Source organism: Aethalodelphis obliquidens, unplaced genomic scaffold (assembly GCF_003676395.1).
Source record: "Aethalodelphis obliquidens isolate GAN/ISIS:26980383/991018 unplaced genomic scaffold, ASM367639v1 scaffold43, whole genome shotgun sequence".
Lineage (NCBI taxonomy): Eukaryota > Metazoa > Chordata > Mammalia > Artiodactyla > Delphinidae > Aethalodelphis > Aethalodelphis obliquidens.
In genome coordinates, this window is record NW_020837987.1 from 6,657,282 (window position 1) to 6,677,538 (window position 20,257).

Genomic DNA, 20,257 nt, shown 5'->3' on the forward strand with positions numbered 1-20,257 from the left:
CTTTTGTGATCACTTTGGAGCTGACTGTGGTATTTCAGAATCATTGAAGGGAATCCTGAAACATCAAGCATCAAGTCCCATCTATGTGGGACTGATTTCCTGTGCCTCAGTCCCTTCTTTAAATGGGCTGGCATCAGAGCAAAAGGTTTACAATGATGTTACAACTTTTAGAACAGGAAGGAGGCACAGCCCAGGTAAAGACTGGGGGTGAAAAAGGCTTGTGTGTTTTAGACAAGTTGGTTCTCCCCATCGGAGCATCTTATGCTGCGGTACAGAAAGGATCAAAGGGAAGTCATGGGATGAGCATGGTCAACACTCCACAACGTGCACTCATAGAAGGACTGTTGTATGTCAGGCATGGGTCTAGGCTCACAACGGTGAACAAAATGGGGAAAAACATTCTAGAGTGGGAACCATAGACAAATAAGTGAAATATACAGGGCATCATGGTAATAAGTGCTATGGAGAGGATAAAGGAGGAAGGGGAGGTTGATGGAATTTTAAGCCAGGCAGGCAGGGGAGGGCAGGGTAGGCCTCTGTGAAGATATGCCATTGGAAGAAAGACACAACAGAGTAAACCACAGAGATATAATGAGGAACTGTGCTCTTTGAAGAGGGTACTGCAAATGCAAAGGTCCTGAGGCAGGACCTAACCTGATGCGTTTGAGGCACATGGGGGAGAAGGTCCTTGAAGAGTGCATGGAATGAAGATGGGTAGAGAGAAGACAGTGAAGGTATGTTGGGGTTTGTTTTAATGAGTTATTGATTCATTATTGTCATTATAAAGGTCAAGTCATTAAGGAAGTCAAATGAGCTGGAAGCACTATAAAACTGTAACAGCAAAAGGGAGACTGAGGTGAAGAGTTGACTGAGGTGACCTGAACATTCTTACTTCAGAAGCTTTCCTGAAGGTAATGGGAGCTCACAGGACACTATAATGGGGGCTAATTAAGGGTCAGTAAGTCTGGGAGATAATGGTAGTCAACACGAATAGGCAGTCATAATGCAATTATAGGGGTCAGAAGACAATGTGCTGTATGAAAGTTGAAAACACTCTACTGGTGGCTAATAAGTGGGGGGGTACCATTCATGGTGCTAGAGGATAATGGGGGAGTCAACATACACTCTGAGGTTTATATCTGTATACATAAATAATTTTTTTATTGTGGCATCCCTTTCTTGATAAAAATATGCAATGGGGGATTAGATACGCAGACGATGTTTGATTCAACAGAAGAATGACACACAAAATTCTGTTAGGCAATGTGTTCTGCAACAAACATCTCACAGAACTTAAGAGTTTATCGTTATCGTATATATTATGCTGTTCTACCATTCAACTTGTTGGCATATTACCTATTCCACAGTAAACAGGATTATCATTAGCATGACTTCACATAATGTTTCCAGTGCAGAATTTGCTAACAGTGTTCCATTACACTTTTCATGAGAAGGCTTCTTCTAATGTACCAAACTGAAAAAGTTCCTTCTCAGTATGAATGCCCCAAGGTTTACTGAGGCTGGTGACAATATGGGAAGGGGTCCTCCCATTCAGGGTCCTTTCAGAGGTCCTCTTCTGTATAGTAATGTACGACATTCTATGGAGCATTTCTAGTTACGATAATATGCATAGTTTTCTGTTGCACGAATTCCATAATGTAAAATAAAATCTGATCTCACTGAGGTTTTCTCAGAATGTTTCTCTCAGGTGTGAATACTCTGATGCACGCTGAGAACTGATTTCTGAACAAAGCCTTTCCCACAGACTACACACTTATAGGGTTTGTCTCCAGTGTGCGTTGTCTGGTGTTTGTTCAAATTTGATCTGTCAGTGAAGGCCTTCCCACACTCAGCACACACATAAGGCTTCTCTCCTGTGTGAATTCGTTGATGCACTTGGAGCTGTGATTTCTTAGTGAACGATTTACCACAGTCACTGCATTCATAAGGTTTCTCTCCAGTATGAATCCTATGATGTATAATCAGTTCTGACTTTTGTCTGAAGGTCTTCCCACATTCAGAACAAATGTAGGGCTTTTCTCCGGTATGAGTTTTCTGATGTTTACTGAGATTTGACCTGCCACTAAAGGCTTTCCCACATATAGCACACACATATGGTTTTTCTCCTGTGTGAATTGGTCGATGCACCAGGAGCTGAGACTTGGAGGTGAAGGATTTTCCACAATCATTGCATTCATAAGGTTTCTCCCCAGTATGAATTCTCTGATGAGTAATAAAGTTTGACTTCCGGATGAAGGCTCTTCCACACTCAGTGCACACATAGGGTTTCTCTCCTGTATGAATTTTCTGATGCACAATGAGTATTGATTTCTGGTTGAAGGCTTTCCCACATTCATGGCATTCATATTGTCTCTCTCCAGTGTGAATTTTCTGGTGTATATTGAGGTGTGACTTCTGGGTGAAGGCTTTTCCACAGGTATTGCATTCATAAGGTTTCTCCCCAGTATGAATTCTCTGATGTGTAATCAAGTCTGACCTTTGTGTGAAGGCCTTGCCACATTTAGGACATATATAGGATTTCTCTCCTGTATGAGTTTTCTGATGTGTAATGAGATTTGACCTGTTGGTAAATGCCTTCCCACATTTAGTGCACATATAAGGTTTCTCTCCTGTGTGAATTCGTTTATGCACATGAAGTTGTGACTTGGAAGTAAAGGATTTCCCACAATTACCACATTTATAAGGTTTCTCTCCTGTATGAATTATTTGATGGGCAATCAAGTGTGCCTTCTGGATGAAGGCTAGCCCACATTTCATGCATATATATGATTTTTCTCCTGTATGAATTCTCTGATGCACTGTGAGTGCTGACTTCTGAGTGAAGGCTTTTCCACAATCACTGCATTCATAAGGTTTCTCTCCGGTGTGAATTCTCTGATGTATAATCAACTCTGACCTGTACGTAAAGGCCTTACCACATTCAGTACATATGGAAGATTTCTCTCTCATTTGTACTTTCTTATGTGTATTGAGATTGGAACTATTGTTGAAAACCTTCCCATATTCGTTGCATATAGACGGTTTCATTCTTGTGTGAGTTCGTTGATGTACCTGCAGTTGTGACTTGGAAATGAAGGACTTCCCACAGTTACTGCATTCATATGGTTTTTCTCCAGTGTGAATTCTTCGGTGCGCAATCAAGTGTGTCTTCTGGATGAAGGCCTGTCCACATTCAATACATATATAGGATCTCTCGCCTGTATGAATTTTCTGATGCATCTTGAGTGTGGACTTCTGCGTGAATGCTTTGCCACAATCACTGCACTCATGGTGTCTCTCTCCAGTATGAATTTTCTGATGTATACTAAGATCTGAGTTATAAGAGAAGCCTTTCCCACATTCACTGCATTCATAGAGTTTTTCTCCAGTATGAATTCTCTGATGCCTGAAAAGAGAAGATACTTGGAAAAAGGCTTTCCCACATTCACTGCACTTATAGGGCTTCTCTCTAGTATGAGTTCTCTGATGTGTAATGAATTCTGGCTTCTGTACAAAAGCCTTCCCACAGTCAATACATACATACAGTTTTTCTCCTGTATGCACTTTCAGATGTACCTTGAGTTGTGACTTCTGGGTGAAGATATTTCCAAATTCAGCACATTCATAAGATTTTGCCCCAGTATGACTTTTCTGATGTTGACAGGGTACTTGTTTATAGCTGAGGATTTTTCCACATTGATTATGGCCCCATAATTTCTCTCCTGTTGGAGTACACTCATGTTTAGTACAGGAAGAAATTTTACCATATTCAGTAATCTTATTAATGTTCTTTGATCCACTGTTTCTATTATGACCATGTAAATCTAAATTATGGCTTAAAGCACTTCCATATAAGTCACACTGATGAGGTCTCTTTGGGGAAGGAATGTTTTGGCTCACATGAATTATTTTTCTGTCTTTATATTCATAATCCCTCTTTATAGTCAATATTTTCTTGATGAAAGCAACATCTCTTAAAGATTTGTTTTCTCTTTGTTGATAGCTCTCTATCTGGTCATCAATCTGCCACAATTCTTCTAGAATAAAATACAATAAAACGTCACTTGTAGCATCACCTTTCCTCTCAATGTAGAAAGAAGTTTTTCAGAAATTCTCTGTGAGGTTTGAAACCGAAACTCTCCTTCTCAAAGGAGAATGAGATGATTTTAGCTCAAAGAGCAGCTAGCAGAGGCAAGAGAAGAGGGTCATATGGTTCATCCAGGTTGAACACAGTGAAAAGGGTGAGGGTGAATCATTGGCTGAGAAGACTTGGTAATAGTGGTGACAGGAAACATTCTGGGATACAATTCAGTTTATTTAGAAAATAAACTTTATGAACTCAATGCACTGTGCCAGGAAGTGAAAAAAGCAAAGAACAAGATATATAGCACAATAATATTTATACAAGCTAATAACACATACCCCAAGTCACTTTAAATATGAACTTAAAAATATGTTTCTATCATATAAAACAATTGCCTATGATGGGAAGTGAGATGAGTATGGGGAAAAGAAGGAATAATGAATAAATTGAAAAAATAAAATAGTAGAGAATCCTTACCCATACTGATGATGATAGTGTGTCCTGAATGAAGACATGATTAAACTCAAACCTCATCATGTGAAGTACAGAAATAAAGCAATTTCAAAAATCAGCCAACCAGGTAGACAGCCCCCAGTCAGTGTGAAGTCTCAAGCAACCTTGGAAGGAAGTCAGAAAGGTACTCCTAAAGGTTAAGCAACAGTGACCTCTAAGTCATCAGTTGGATGAAAGACATGGGGAATGGGAAAGTGAGAAATCTTAAGTCAGTGACTATGGAGAAAAAAGGAAGAGAGCATGATTGGAGATAAAGTTCCAAAGCATCTCACAATGAGAAAGAAAGAAATGAAAGAGGACTAGCAGGAGTGGGAGTGTGTGACATATAGTAACTTTTAAAGAAAGCAAATCCATGAATAGCTGAATACATAAAGAATGAATCTTGGACAATGCGGAAGGCAGAAAGAAAAAAAGAATATTAGAGAAAAGGAGCATAACCAAGAAAAAAAGAAAATATTTATTGAGGCAGATTGGCATGTAATCCAGACACCAAAAAGCCAAGGAAGAAGACAGTTAGAAACGACAAAGGCATTTTTATAGAAGGCATTTAGTTATTTGAGAGGCCGATATCAAGGGTCCTCAAATAATACAAAAAAATCAGAACCTTCCAGAAGAGTCAGCTTAATAGCATTTCAAAGATGCCAGTCTTTCTCAAGATGGCTGAGATTTACTTCCCTGTCTCCCATCAGTCTGGGTCACACTCACTCACCTGGACAGCTCTGATGTGGGCTCTCACCCTGCAGTGCCCATGGCTCCTTTCCTTCCTCCAACATGAAAACCTCTGTTTCAGGAACTTGATACCCTGTTCATGAGAAATGATAAAAGGTCTGGGTCCAGCTAATTGTGTTACAGAGCCCAACCAATAGCCTTGTTCAATGAGGCTTTGTTCTACAGGAAAGTAACAGTGTATCTCTGAGAACAGTGTACAGTTAACCCTTGAACAACAGGGCTTTGAACCACATGGGTCCAACTTATAAATGGATTTTACCAAAAATATTGGAAAATCTTTTGGAGATTCGTGACAATTTGAAAAAACTCAAACTTCATAGCCTAGAAATATCAAAAAATGTTTTTAAAAAGTTAGGTATGTCATGAATTTTGTAGCCACCTCCTATTGCTATTGCAGTGAGCCCAGTGCTGTAAATATCCACTTAAAATGCCCTAATCATTGCCTCATGAGCAGTCCCTCTCTCCAGTAAATTGTGTATAGCAGTAAAAAGTAATCTCTCTGGGTTCTCACATATGTTTCATGTTTATTGCAATACCATAAACCTTGAATAATATCACGGGACCCATACTAACATACTAAGTGCCACTAGCGATGCTGGAAATGCTCCCAAGAACAGAGAAAATTCATGATGTTACAAGAAAAAGCTGAATTGCTTGATTGAGGTCTGCAGCTGTTGTTGCCAGCCATTTCAAGATAAATGAATTAAGTGTAAAAACCATTGTAAAAAAAAAAAAAAAGAAATACATGAAGCATATACCAGCAGACACAAAAACCCTGCATCTTTTTTTTTTTTTTTTTTTGGCTGCACCACATGTCTTGTGGGATCCTAGTTCCCCAACTAGGAAGCACTGAATCCAGGCTGTGAGAGTAGAGTCCTAACCATTGGACTGCCAGGGAATTCCCACCATGCACTTTTTGAGAAACACTTTTTTTTATCTTGTATTAAAAATGTAGTTTTTATGTGGGTACAGGATTGTTATAAGAAAAGCATTCCAGGACTTTGCTGGTGATCCAGTGGCTAAGACTCCACGCTCCCAATGCAGGGGGCCTGGGTTCGATCCCTGGGCAGGGAACTAGATCCCACATGCCACAACTAAGAGTTCACATGTGCAACTAAAGACCCCGCATGCCACAACGAAGATCCTGCATGCTGCAACTAAGACCTGGCACAGCCAAATAAATAAATATTTTTTTAAAAAGCATATCTATAGATTCTAATATGATTTGAGAAAAAGTAAAGTCATTATATGGTAACTTAAAGCAAAAGGAAGGTGAAGGGCTTAAAGCTAGAGAATCTAATGCCAGTAAAGGATGGTTTGATAATTTTAGAAAGAGGTTTGACTTTAAAAAGAGATAAGAGAAGCAGCTTCTGATGACCAAAAGGCAGCAGGTAAGTTCCTAGATGCCATAAAGAAAATCATTCAGGAGAAAAAAGATATCTGCCTGAACTTGTTTTTAATGCAGATGAAAGTGCCATATTCTGGAAAAAATGCCACAAAGGACTAAGGAAGAGAAGTGAGCACCAGGACAGGAACCTAAATCCTAACTAACTCCCCTGTTTCATGCAAGTGCAGTCAAGTTTATGATTAGGACAACCCTTATCTATAAAGCTGCTCACCCCTAAGCCTTGAAAGGAAAAGATAAACACCAGCTGCCAGTCTTTTGGTTGTAAAACAAGAAGGCCTGAACAACAAGAACTTTCTTTCTGAATTGGTTCCATTGATGCTTTGTCCCTGGAGTCAGTAAGTACCCAGCCGGTAAGGGACTGCCTTTTGATATTGGACAATGTCTCTGGTCACCCAGAACCCCATGAGTTCAACACCAAAGGCACTGAAATGGTCTACCTGCCCCCAAACACAACATCTCTAATTCAGCCCCTAGATCAGGGGGTCACAAGGACCATTAAGGCATATTACACATGGTAGTCTATGGAAAGGATTGTCAACACTGTGGAAGAGAAACTTGATAGAGAGAACATCATAAAAGGCTGGAAGGATTACACCACTGATGATGCCATCGTTGTTATAGAAAAAGCCATGAAAGCCATCAAGCCTGAAACAATAAATTCCTGCCAGAAAAACTGTGTCCAGATGTTGTGTATGACTGCATAGGATTTACAACAGAGCAAATAAGGGAAATCAAGAAAGACATTGTGAATAAGGCAAAAAAGGTGGGGGTGAGGGTGTGGAGGATTATCTTGGAGAAATTTAAGAGCTAATAGACATCACAGCAGAGGTTTGATGAATCTGAGGGCTTTCGAACCAATGCCAGATGATTAGAAAGAAAACATGAAGAAGCAGTGCCAGAAAACAAGTTGACATTAGACAGTCTGGCAGAAGGGTTCAGATTTACTTAAGACTGCTTTTGACTTCTTTTACCACATGGACCTTTCTATGATATGGGCACTGAAACTAAAGCAAATGGTGGAAGAAGAGTTGGTATGGTATAGAAATATTTTTAGAGAAATGAAAAAGCAAAAAAAGTTAGAAATTATGATGTATTTCCATAATGTTACATCGACTGTGCCTGTATCTCCTGCCTCCCCTCTTCCACCTCCCCCACTTCTTCCACCTCTGCCATCCCCGAGAGAGCAAAACCAACTCCTCCTCTTCCTTCTCCTCCTCAGCCCATTCAATGTGAAGACAACGAGGATGAAGACCTTTATGATGATCCACTTTCACTTAAAAAGGAGTAAAGAATCATCATGCTGTACAGTTAATAAACTTATCTGTTGTGTATACATGTGTCTTCCTGTAAAAATCTAATAACTGTACGGCAAGGACTGTATGAGGAGTTTGTGTGTCATTGTCATCATCATTGACTAAGTATTCATCACATAGAACACCATGTACAAGATTTGTATTGAGGTGGACAGCCTATCCTTACATAGGCATAAGGTGAGTGCCATTTAATATAAAATTAATAATGTGTTAGTTTTCTTACTGTTTTATAACTCTGCTTTCCAAGAAGTGCATTATTGTACAGTATGCCTCTCTTGTAATTGGAGAAACTGGGTATCAGCCTATCATCACAGGTAAGTGGTTTTTTCTTAATGTAACAATGTTTGCAATACTGCATTATGAATATGACTATAATACTGTATGCCATAAAAATTTTATAACACTTTATTCATTACTGTATAGGCTAGGCTACCATGAAACCATCATATCAATTACACTAGGCTACCATAAAGCAATCATATTGCTACTTGTTCATTATCAATACATGAATCATTCATTACACCTATAAATAAATATGAATTTCTTTTTCACATTACCTTTTCATTTTTGATGTCTAGTGTTGTAATATATACAACATCTATAGTGCTTTGTATCATTTAAGACAATATTGATGTAGGCATTGACAGACGATTCACCTTATAAATAGATGACATAAACTTACGGTATTGATAAATACAGTACAGTAAATGTATTTTCTCTTCCTTATGATCTTCTTAATAACCTTTTCTCTAGCTTGCTTTATTGTAAGAATACAGTATATAATATGTATAACACACAAAATATACGTTAATTGACTATTTATGTTATTGGTAAGCCTTTCAGTCAACAGTAGACTATTAGGAGTTAAGTGCTGGCAAGTCAAAAGTTGTATGTGGGGCTTCCCTGGTGGCGCAGTGGTTGCGAGCCCGCCTGCCGATGCAGGGGACACGGGTTCATGCCCCGGTCCAGGAAGATCCCACATGCCGCGGAGCAGCTGGGCCCGTGAGCCATGACCACTGAGCCTGTGCGTCTGGAGCCTGTGCTCTGCAACGGGAGAGGCCACAACAGTGAGAGGCCCGCATACCGCAAAAAAAAAAAAAGTTGTATGTGAATTTTCAACTGTGCCAGATCTGCACCACTAACCCTTGTGTTGTTCAAGGGTCAACTGTAAAATTCAGAGTGCCCAAAAGGGATAAAGAATCCTGGACAAATCAAGGACAAAACCATCATATAAGTCAGGTGTCTCACAGCATTCAGCAACTGAGAATAAAAACACTCTTAGTGGGGCGCTTCTTTCAGACACTCAGGTAACTGTGCTTACCTACTGAGAGCAGGTGGCTATAGGTCTCCAGCATCACATCCCGGTACAGGTTTTTCTGATCAAGGTCTAGCTGCTGCCACTCCTCTCTGCTGAAATCTACAGCCACATCCCTGAAGGACACTGATCCCTGTAAGGGCACATTCCTGTTCAGCATGAATAGTTAGTTTTGGGGGATGGAGAGACTATATTTAGGAATATGGAACTTAGGTTTTGTTGTTATTAATTTACCTCCTCTGTTTAAAAACTCACCCCCATTTCCCTAACATTTTATTATGAAATTTTACAAACATACAGAAAATTTAAAATAATTGTGTAGTGAAAACCTATATAACCACCACTTAGAATCTATCCCTAACAATTTACTCTACTTGTTTTACCACACATTTACCCATCCTTTTACCCATCCATCAATCCATATTACTTTTTTGTGCATTTCAAAGTAAACTATAGATGCCAGTACACTTCCTCCTAAATACTTCAGAATGCAAATCATTGAGTATAGCATTTTTTTTACCTTTTTTAGGTAAGCTTTACATACAATGAAATGCACAAGTCCTCAGAGTACCATTTGAAGTTTTGACAAGTGTATACACCTGTGTAATCCAGGAACTTTTTAAAAAATGGTATTGCATATAGGGTGTATATTAAATATCTAGTTTTACATAATACTTTATGGAAGAAAGAAAGCCAGTAAAGAATTTCTGCTAGTGTTCTATACTATGGTCAGTCAATTACTCGTTTTTCAAAACTGAAGATTGAAATAGGCTCTCTTGTAGTTTTCTAGCAACTGGATGAATGACCTGTGATACAATTTCTGAGCAATTTAGGACCAGCCATTATGCTAGCCCTGGGAACACAAATATGAATTATTTATGTTTCTAATCTTCTAGCAACTTAAAAGACTTGGAAAATAAACAAGACCTATGTTTTAAAAGAAAAGTAAAAGAAAACACAAGTTCACTAAAGTGTCAAAAAGTAAATCTCTATGTGGAACACACTGAGGTCCCCAAAAAGGAAAAATACATTCCACATGGGGGTATAAGTTTATTATTAGTTGAGGAATTTAAGTTGGAAGATGAGAAGTATAACACAGAATGGGGAGGTGAGGAAGGTCATTTCCCAGAAAAGACAAGCAAAGGTGTGGCTATAGGAAAATACATGATGAGTTTGGAAAATAGCAAATAGCTCTATGTAAATGAAGAGAAGTCTGCATGACAAGCCAGGAAGGTGGTTATGGGAAAAACAGTTTGCTCATAGAACAAGTATGAATTTTCCATTTTAAGTAAAGGTAATTAAGGTAGTCAGATTTATATTAAACATTTTTTTGTATAAGATCTGTATTGCAGAATAACCAAATAAATGATGAACAGTTCCTTACAAAATGATTTCTGGCTAATAAATGAAGAAGTTAGGATAGAATTAGGATACTATCATCTCATAACTCCTAATGAAATAATGAGTTTAGACAATAATCATTAAGGGTTGCTCAACTGTTTCAGGTGAAGGGCTGAAGAGAAGTTTAAAATGGATGAGTCAGCTATTAACAATGGCATCCACTCATCAATTTTAACATCACAAAAAGAGAGATAACCATGTATTATGTGCCTCCTGACATGATATAGTAATTAATTTCATACCACCCATTAAGTACTTTTACAAAATATAAAGAAAAATACAACCTGAATCTCATTAAGCCTCCAGATCCAACAAATCATTCATAGGTAATATGAAGTATAGAGGAATATGTTGAACAATATCAAGACCAAAACATGAACTAAATCCAGAAGGCAGAAAATGACCTGTTTCTTCAAAAAATAAATTACAACAGAAAAAATATGGAGGAGAATCTTTATTAAAAGAGACTTCAGAGTCATACTAACCAAATGCAACTTGTGGACCGTGTCTGGCTCTTAATTAAAGCAAACCAACATTAAAAAGATATTTATGGCATGTTTCAAATTCAAATAATAACTGGGTATCAGATGATACCTAGGAATTATTGATATTATGTTTTAGGTGTGATAATGGCTTAATGGTTATGTCAAACAAAAAGGAAGAAAAAAAAGAATTCTCATCTCTTAGAGATATATATCAAAGTAGTCACAGATAAAATGGTTTGGGGGATTTACTTTAAAATAATCTAGCAGCTGGGAAGGAGGGTAGTTTTAGACAATATAAGAATGACAGAATGTTGATCACTAATAAAGCTGAGTGATAGGTACAATAGATACATGGGCTCCTTATACTATTCTCTTTACTCTTGAATACATTTACATTTTTTTCATAGCAAAATGTTTTTTAAAAAACATGACCTTCCATATTAAAAAAATCTAATCTGGAAATGCATAATTGAAGGAATGGCTATTTCCACCTGAAGTCAAACACTTAAAAAAGGGATCTAGGGGCTTCCCTGGTGGCGCAGTGGTTGGGAGTCCGCCTGCCGAGGCAGGGGACACGGGTTCGTGCCCCGGTCCGGGAAGATCCCACATGCCGCAGAGTGGCTGGGCCCGTGAGCCATGGCCGCTGAGCCTGCGCGTCCGGAGCCTGTGCTCTGCAACGGGAGAGGCCACAACACTGAAAGGCCCACATACCGCAAAAAAAAAAAAAAAAAAAAGGGATCTATAGGGACCTGAACAGCCCACACTCAGTAAATTATAGAAATAATAGACAGGGTATTATCAATGATATAGAAAAACAAACAACAGGATCTAATGAATATTTATAGAATACTCCAACCAACAACAGCAGAATACACATTCTTTTCAGGCATCCATAGAACAATGACCAAGACAGACCATATCCTAGGCTGTGAAATAAATCTCAACTGGAAAGAAATGAAATAATATGAAGTATATTCTCTGAAAATAATGGAATCAAACTAAAACTCAATAACAGAAAGACAACAGAAAAATCTCCAAAGGAATTATATTAGAAAACAGTAACAAAAGCTATCTGGAAAGTCTGGAAATATCTGGAAATTAATCAACACACTTCTAAATAACCTACAAGTCAAAGAGGAATCCTCAAAAGAAATCTAGAAAATACACAGAACTGTAAAAAAGTGAAAATACAATGCATCAAAATCTGTGGGATGCTGAAAGGGAAATTTATAGAACAGGGGAAACAAATGATCCAAGTAAAAAATGGGCAGAGAATCTGAATAAGACATTTTTCCAAAGAAAATATACAGATTGCCAACAGATAATGAAAACGTGCTCAACGTCACTAATGATCAGGGTAATACAAGTCAAATTCACAATGAGATATCACCTTACACCTGTCAGAATGTAACAACAAAAAAACCCCACAAACCCAAGAAATAGTAAGTGCTGGAAAAGATGTGGAGAAAAGGGAATCCTTGTGCACTACTGGAAGAATGTCAATTGGTGCAACCACTATGGAAAATACTATGGAAGCTCTTCAAAAAATTAAAAATAGAACTGTCATATGATCCAGCAATTCTATATCTAAGTATTTATCCAAAAGAAATGAAAATGTTAACTTGAATAAATATACACACCCCCACGTTCACTGCAGCATTATCCACAATGGCCAAGACATGAAAGCGACCTAAGTGTCCAATGATGGGTGAATGGATAAAGAAAATGTGGTATTTATATATGCATTGGAACATTATTCAGCCATAAAAAAGAAGGAAATCTTGCCATTCTCAACAGCATGGATGGACCTCGAGGGCATTATGCTAAGTGAAATAAGTCAGACAAAGAAGGACAAATACCTCATGATCTCACTTTATGTGGAATGTAAAAAAACCAGCAACTGAAGTCATAGATACAGAGAATAGACTGGTGGTTGCCAGAAGCAGGGGGCGGGTGATGGGTAAAATGAGTGAAGGTGGTCAAAAGTATAAACTTCCAGGTATAAAATAAGTCACGGGGACGTAATGCACAGCATGGTAACTATAACTATAGTTAATACTGGATAGTATATTTGAAAGTTGCTAAAAGAGATCTTGAAGGTTCTCAACACAAGAGAAAATATTTGTAACTATGTGTAGTGATGAATGAGAACTAAATTTATCATGGTGATAATTTCACAATATATACAAATATTGAATAATGTTGTATACCTGAAAATAATATGTTATACGTCAAGTACACATCAATTTTTTAAAAAAGGAAAAGTGAAAGGTCTCAAGTCAATAATCTAAATTCCTACCTCAAGAAACTAGAAAAAGAAAAGCAAAATAAACCCAAAGCAAGCAGAAAGAAGAAAATAATAGAAAACAGGTATCAAGGAAATTGAAAACAAAATAAAAAAAAACTAGAGAAAAATCAATAAAACACAATGTAGTTATTTTGAAAAAAATCAATAAAATTGATAAATCTTGCTGACTGACCTAGTAGTCAACCAGACTGACAAAGATAAAAAGATACAAATTACCAATGTTAGGAATGAATATCGTTACAGATATGGCAGCCATTAAAAGAAAAATAAGGGAATACAAAAATTCTATGATAATAGAGTCAGCAACTTAGAAGAAATGTACCGATTCCTCAAAAACCACAACTACCAAAACTCAACATTATGAAATACATATTGATAATCCCATAAACCATTAAATTAAATTAAAATAATAATTTAAAAGCTCCTGGGAAAAAAAGTCTCCAGGCCCAGATAGTTTGGTTTGTTTTTTTTTTGCTGCGCCGTGTAGCATGCAGGATCTTAGCTCCCCAACTAGGGGTCGAACCCGTGCCCCTTGCAGTGGAAGCAGAGTCTTAACCACTGGATCACCAGGGAAGTCCCGAGATAGTTTTACTAGAGAATTCTACTAAACTTCTAAAGAAGAGTTAGTCTCATTTTTACACAATCCCATCCAGAAATTAAAAGAAGAGGAAACACTTCCCAACTAATTTTTTGGGTCCAGTATTATTACGCTGATACCAAAGCACTACAAAGACAGTACCAAAAAGAAAACTACAGACCAATATCTCTTGAGAACTTAGATGCAAACATCCTAAATGAAATACTGCCAAATTGGATCCAGCAATGAATAAAAAGAATCATGCATCACAATAAACTGGAATTTATGGGAGAATTCTCTGTACTATATTCTGCATGCCCTTTGAATCTATAATTATTTCAAAATAAATAAAACGTTGAAAAAATATACTGAAGAATGTTTATTTATTCTCATAACAGAGCATTTTGAAATGGGCAAGACCAGAAAATAAGTCACGAGAACCACTGCACAATTCAGGTGAGAGAATACAAATTTCTTACTTATCTAAAGTAAGGCTGTAGTAAGGCTATAGAAGAGATTGATACTAATTATTAAGGAGGTAAAAGTGATACCGAGTGTGAAGGTGAGAAAAAAGGACTCAGATAACTCTCAGTCATCAGTTTTGTGTTGCTGTAGATTCTGAGGTCACAGATTAATTTAAGGACTAGAGAAGGGGGCTGGGGGAAAAAGATAATATATTTTGTACATACTAAGATTTAAGTGATAAGACATATACAAGGATGGACTCTAGGCAGGTGGATAGAGAGCTAGTAGGGAGATGATGATTCAGGAGTTGAATATACAGAGCAGGTCACTGAATTCAGAGTAGGGAATGAGCATGCAGGAAGGACAGGACAGAGAAAGTATTAAGGATAAGTATTAAAGATACTTGTGGTTTTTAATGTCTAAAATTATGATGCTTGAAAGCTATCTTTTTTTTTTTTTTTTTTTTGTGGTACGCGGGCCTCTCACTGTTGTGGCCTCTCCTGTTGCGGAGCACAGGCTCCGGATGCGCAGGCTCAGCGGCCGTGGCTCACGGGCCCAGCCGCTCTGCAGCATGTGGGATCTTCCCCGACCGGGACACGAATCCGTGTCCCCTGCATCAGCAGGTGGACTCTCAACCACTGCACCACCAGGGAAGCCCAAAAGCTATCTTTTTTATTTCTTCATTTAACTATGTTCAGAGATTATAGTTTGCTTCTTTGTGATGTGTTGATTCTGTTTATGGGGCTTAGAACATTGTCATTTCTTTGAAAATGTTCCTTATATACTTGAAAAGAATACATATACTCTAATTTTTCTCTTTCATACACTTGCATATTCACAACCTACTCACATCAAAACCCTGGCCCCTAAACCCTATGTCATCAAGAATTAAATGGGGAATCAAGAAGATGTCATATTCGTAGCTTTGACTCCACACCAAATGAGGTTCTTATAAACAATCTGTCCAGGAAAAATCTCCTTACTCAAAGATAACAATAAAAATCTCTTAATATACAAAGATACTATAAGCAAAAAGAACGAAAAAAAAAGAGAGAGATTAAAAGGAACATGCTAGAAATAAATTGCCACACAATAAAACACATTCACCATGAATTCAAGGAATTCACTAAAACAATCAACTACTTAATGAAATAAATAGGGATATGAGTCCAAAGAAGAAATAATGAAAAAACAGGTTAAGAAAATGGTTATTTAAATTTTTGAAAAAAAAAAAGGCAGAACTCAGTAAAGAAGTAAAAAAGAAAGAAAAAGTAGCACAGAAATGAAGTTCTCTCTGAAAGCAATAAAAACATTCTATGAAAACACAAAAAGTGGCAAGAGCAGATTAAGACAAGTAAGCAACATGAAATGGAAATAAGGACTTTTAAAGTAAAATAGAAAAAAAAACAAAAATAGAGTTTAATAAAAATATCCAACAAACAAAAGAATCCTTGAAGTAGCAGTATAGAACTCTTATCATTATTCACCGTACAAATTTAATAGATATTGTCTAAAAGAGTAAAAGATTTAGTTCAAAAAATTAATGCGATAAGGGTGACACTAAGAGAACTAACCAAAAAAAAAAAGAATCTAAACCCTCCTAATTACCAGAATGACACAGAAACAAAAGCAAAAAATACAGAGTATACAGTGAAAGATACATAAAAGAAACATCCACATCAGAAGTGTAACATAAAAAGCATCTTTCCACTGCTGTACAGAGAAATTGCACAAGGACTCCAAAGGCTGACAGTAAAAGGATAAGCAAAAGGCATATTTGGATATGCCAACATAAAGGAAATAACAGCCTCCATCTTAATATCAGACAGAGTTGAATTCTAAGAAAAGATATTAAACAGGACAAGGACACAATCCAAAATGAACTTGAGATGTCATTACTATCACTGCAACAAATTACATAGCATCAAAATTTATAAACAGAAACTACAGGCAATACAGATAGAAATATACTCATGGTGGGAAACTTTAAATAATATCTCTCAGCTCCAGGAAATAAAGAGGAAAAAACAAGCCACATTGTAAAAACCTCCTAACTACATATTTTATTGATAACAAAGTCCATATCTGGAAATATTCTTTTCAAGTGACTCTGTAACATTTAGAAATATTAACCATAAAATTTGCACACATACACAAAGTTAACATTCCAAAAGCAGAATAAAATCAATGCAAACAAATCTCTCCAAAGGTACAATCCTAATTTTATTAAAAGGAGAATTTTTTAAGTAAAAATCTTAACAACTACAAGTGAAAACATGGTAAATGGTAATTAAAGATTTGATGGGAAATTTAGTATGTTCCTAGAAATCCACCCTTTCATCTAGATTTTAAATTGAGATAAGTTATTTTTCTAGATTATTTTTGAACATTATTTTGCTGTGAGTAGTTAATACATTTGATTTCTGAATCTATGTTCATAATTTTCAGTTCTTTTACTGTCATTGATGGGTTTAGACATCAAGGTTAATATGGTAAACAAAATAAAACAAACACCAAAAACAACGTTGGGAATAATTTTAGATATCTTTACACAAAACTTTGTTGTAAAAATCAAACTACTCCCAGAATGAATTTCCACCCCCTGGAATTCCTCCTCCTCACCTCACATGAGCTGCCATATTCCTCTGGAGCCAGGCCCAGGGATTTCTGGTGAGAGGTCCAATTAGCTGACATGGTCATGCTGGGTCTCAACCTTTATTCTCTCAGGAGCCTAAAGTTTGGTGGACATCTGTAAACTCAAGCAGAGCTGCTAAGAAGAGGTGAGGTGGAATCTGGAGGAAGATCTGATCCAGGGGCTCCCTGGAAAGATAATGTCCACATGGTCAGTCATCACATAAACATCTCCAGTGAACTCCAAGGTGTAGTTTCCTGAGCTAGACACCACAGGACAGTGGTTCTCAAGCTTGAGTGTGCATTCGAATCACCTGGAAGGTTTGTTAAAATACAGTTAAAAATCCCCACACTCCCACCGTTTCTGATTCAGTAGGTCTAGGGTAGGGCCTGTCTCAGACTATTCGGGTTGCTCTAACAAAATACCACAGACTGGGTAGCTTATAAACAACAGAAATTTATTGCTCACAGCTCTGGAAGCTAGGAAGTCCAAGATCAAGTCCATGATCACGTTTTGATGAAGGCTCTCTTCCTGGTTCATAGCCAGCACCTTCTAGCTGTGTCTTCACATGGTGGAAGGGGCTATGAAGCTTTGTGGGGTATCTTTTATAAGAGCACTAATCCCATTCATCAGGGTTCTACTTTCATGACCTAATCATCCCCCAAAGGCCCCATCTTCTAATACCATACTTTTGGGTATTAGAATTTCAACATATGAATTTGGGGGGAACAAACATTAAGATCATAGCAGGGCCCAAGAATCTGCATTTCTAACTAGTACCCAGGTGATGCTAATGCTACTGTTCCAGGAACCATACTTTGCGAACCAGTGCTGTGGAGAACATGAAGTTTAACAAAACCTGTGATAGGTTATTAGTCATGGTAAAATATGGGAAAAAAACATGAGATATGGAGTGACATTACTGAAGATTTGAATTGCAGCTCTGCTACTTTTTGGCTATGAGAAAATGAATAAGTTATTTTTAGCTTTAGTTTCAAAAATGAGAATGAAAGTGCCTACCTCATAGAGTTACGAAAATGAAATGAGATGATGCTTACAAAATACTCAACACTTCCCTGGAATACAAAAAGCATCCAATAAATATCTGCAATTACTATGCACTATTAGATATTAAAAGTTAATATAAAAAACAATATAATCAAAGCAAGTAAAACAACAGACAATACTGATTTAGGTATGTGACAAAAGTGACATTCAGGGCTTCCCTGGTGGCGCAGTGGTTGAGAGTCCGCCTGCCGATGCAGGGGACGCGGGATCGTGCCCCGGTCTGGGAGGATCCCACATGCCGCGGAGCGGCTGGGCCTGTGAGCCGTGGCCGCTGAGCCTGCGCGTCCGGAGCCTGTGCTCCGCGACGGGAGAGGCCACAGCAGTGAGAGGCCTGCGTACCGGAAAAAAAAAAAGTGACATTCAATTGAATGTACACAAGACATTCATTGCATAAATGCTGCTGACATAACTGGCCTTCCACCTGGAACAAAACAAACTAGATCTCCATTGCACACTATACATTAGACTGAATTCCAACATGAGTAAATATTTTAAGTATATGTATTTAAAAAATCTCAAAGAATATTAAAATAAATTTTAGGAGTATACGTTTGTATAACATTCTGTTGGAGTCAGAGTGATCTTATTGTACATGAGCGAAAACCCAGAAACTATAAAAGAAAAACCAAATATTTCTGATTCGATATTTCCTAATTATATGTTAAAATACACCTAATAAAAATAAAAATGAAGATATATATACACAAAAGTTTCAATATGTGATGACAGGTATCCTTATTGTTAAAAAAAAAAAAATCTAGCAATCAAGTGGAAAAAAAATAAAAGCCCAGGGGAAAAAAAAGACAAAGGACATGAAAATTCACAGAAAAGTAAATTTAGATGGCAATTAACCCCAAAGGTGCCAACATTACTGACGGGAAAGTGCATTAGACCAGTCAGACATAATTTTCCCTCAGAACTGTAAAAACTTTTTTTTAAATGCTGGAAAGCATTTTGGAAAATGAGCTCTTTTATAAATTGCTGGTGGGTGCTTAAATTGCTATAATATCTTTTGAGTTATTTAGTTATATCTATTATTGAAAATACACATAACTGCTCCTAATAATAGTTCCAAATATATAAAGCAGAAACTGGTTGAACGAAGGGCAAGAGGATAAATAACCTTTCCAGTGTGAGTTTACCTTTCTCGGTAATTAATTAAGTAGACAAAATAATATATATAATGCAATCTATATGAAACAATACAATACAATTAATAAAGAATACAATTGTTTTTATGTAATAGATGTGACATTTATGAAAACTGACCCTGAACTGGGCCATAAGCAATTTTTACACTCGAGCGTCACCCAGAGGCATTATTTGAAATAGAGAATGCCCTTCTAAATAATTCATGGGTCAAAGAAAACATTAACTGAAATTCAAAAAACAAAAACCCAAACACTGAAATGGGAGCAATAAAGAAAATGCTTGTATTTAAAAAGCAAGCTCATCACAGACCCCATAGATTCCCCATGCTGACGCCCCAGGCCCTATCACTGACCACAGACTCCCATCACTGGGCCCCCAAATCCCAATCACTCATCTCAAAGATATTCACCATTGCCCAGGACCCCATCACTGACCTCTCTCTGACACCCAATAACGGATGCCACAGATCCCACCCCCCACCACTGAATCCCCAAACCACCATCACTAACTCCACGGACAAGCCTTCTATCATTGACCCCACAGAATTCCTAATTAAGAGCAACCAAAATCACCTCAGAGACCTCTCGGCATTAACGTATGAAGATGCTCCTGACACAAGCCGCAAAAACGCCTCCGAGAGCCACTTCCGCTTCCAGTCGGGCCTCTAGCACCATACGGACTGTTGGTATTGCGCATGCTCTGAATTACCCTGGAAGCCGCATTCCGCCAACAGTCAACACGGCGAACAGACTTTGTTAGGGACCTTGCGCGGTTTCCCTGAGAGGCGCTGTTGGGCAGAGAACATGG

The 20,257-nt window shown here is 37.6% G+C and overlaps 1 protein-coding gene across 3 annotated transcripts; it reads right to left on the minus strand.

Annotated features, from left to right (window-relative positions):
- Nucleotides 1-1,144: 1,144 nt before the first annotated feature.
- Nucleotides 1,145-17,740, minus strand: LOC113605498 (zinc finger protein 585A). 3 transcript variants are annotated; one of them, XM_027078867.1, is made up of 4 exons: nt 17,221-17,740; nt 5,307-5,399; nt 3,577-3,722; nt 1,145-3,406 (listed from the first exon to the last, which is right to left on the minus strand). In XM_027078867.1, exons 1-4 carry the CDS (start codon nt 17,296-17,298, stop codon nt 1,705-1,707), a joined length of 2,019 nt encoding a protein of 672 aa, XP_026934668.1. In that variant the 5' UTR covers nt 17,299-17,740; the 3' UTR covers nt 1,145-1,704. The 3 variants fall into 3 exon arrangements, with proteins under 3 accessions (XP_026934668.1, XP_026934667.1, XP_026934666.1); XM_027078866.1 differs by adding an exon at nt 9,369-9,495 and having other exon boundaries at nt 1,145-3,722; XM_027078865.1 differs by adding an exon at nt 9,369-9,495 and having other exon boundaries at nt 1,145-4,037.
- Nucleotides 17,741-20,257: the final 2,517 nt, after the last annotated feature.

Coding starts and splice junctions, on each gene's coding strand:
- LOC113605498 (XM_027078865.1), bottom strand. CDS start 17,298: ATGACCATGTCAGCTAATTGGACCTCTCACCAGAAATCCCTGGGCCTG. Junction 5,400..9,368: donor TAGCCACCTGCTCTCAGTAG/GTAAGCACAGTT, acceptor TCTCATGAACAG/GGTATCAAGTTCCTGAAACA. Junction 4,038..5,306: donor CCCACATCAGAGCTGTCCAG/GTGAGTGAGTGT, acceptor ATTTTATTCTAG/AAGAATTGTGGCAGATTGAT.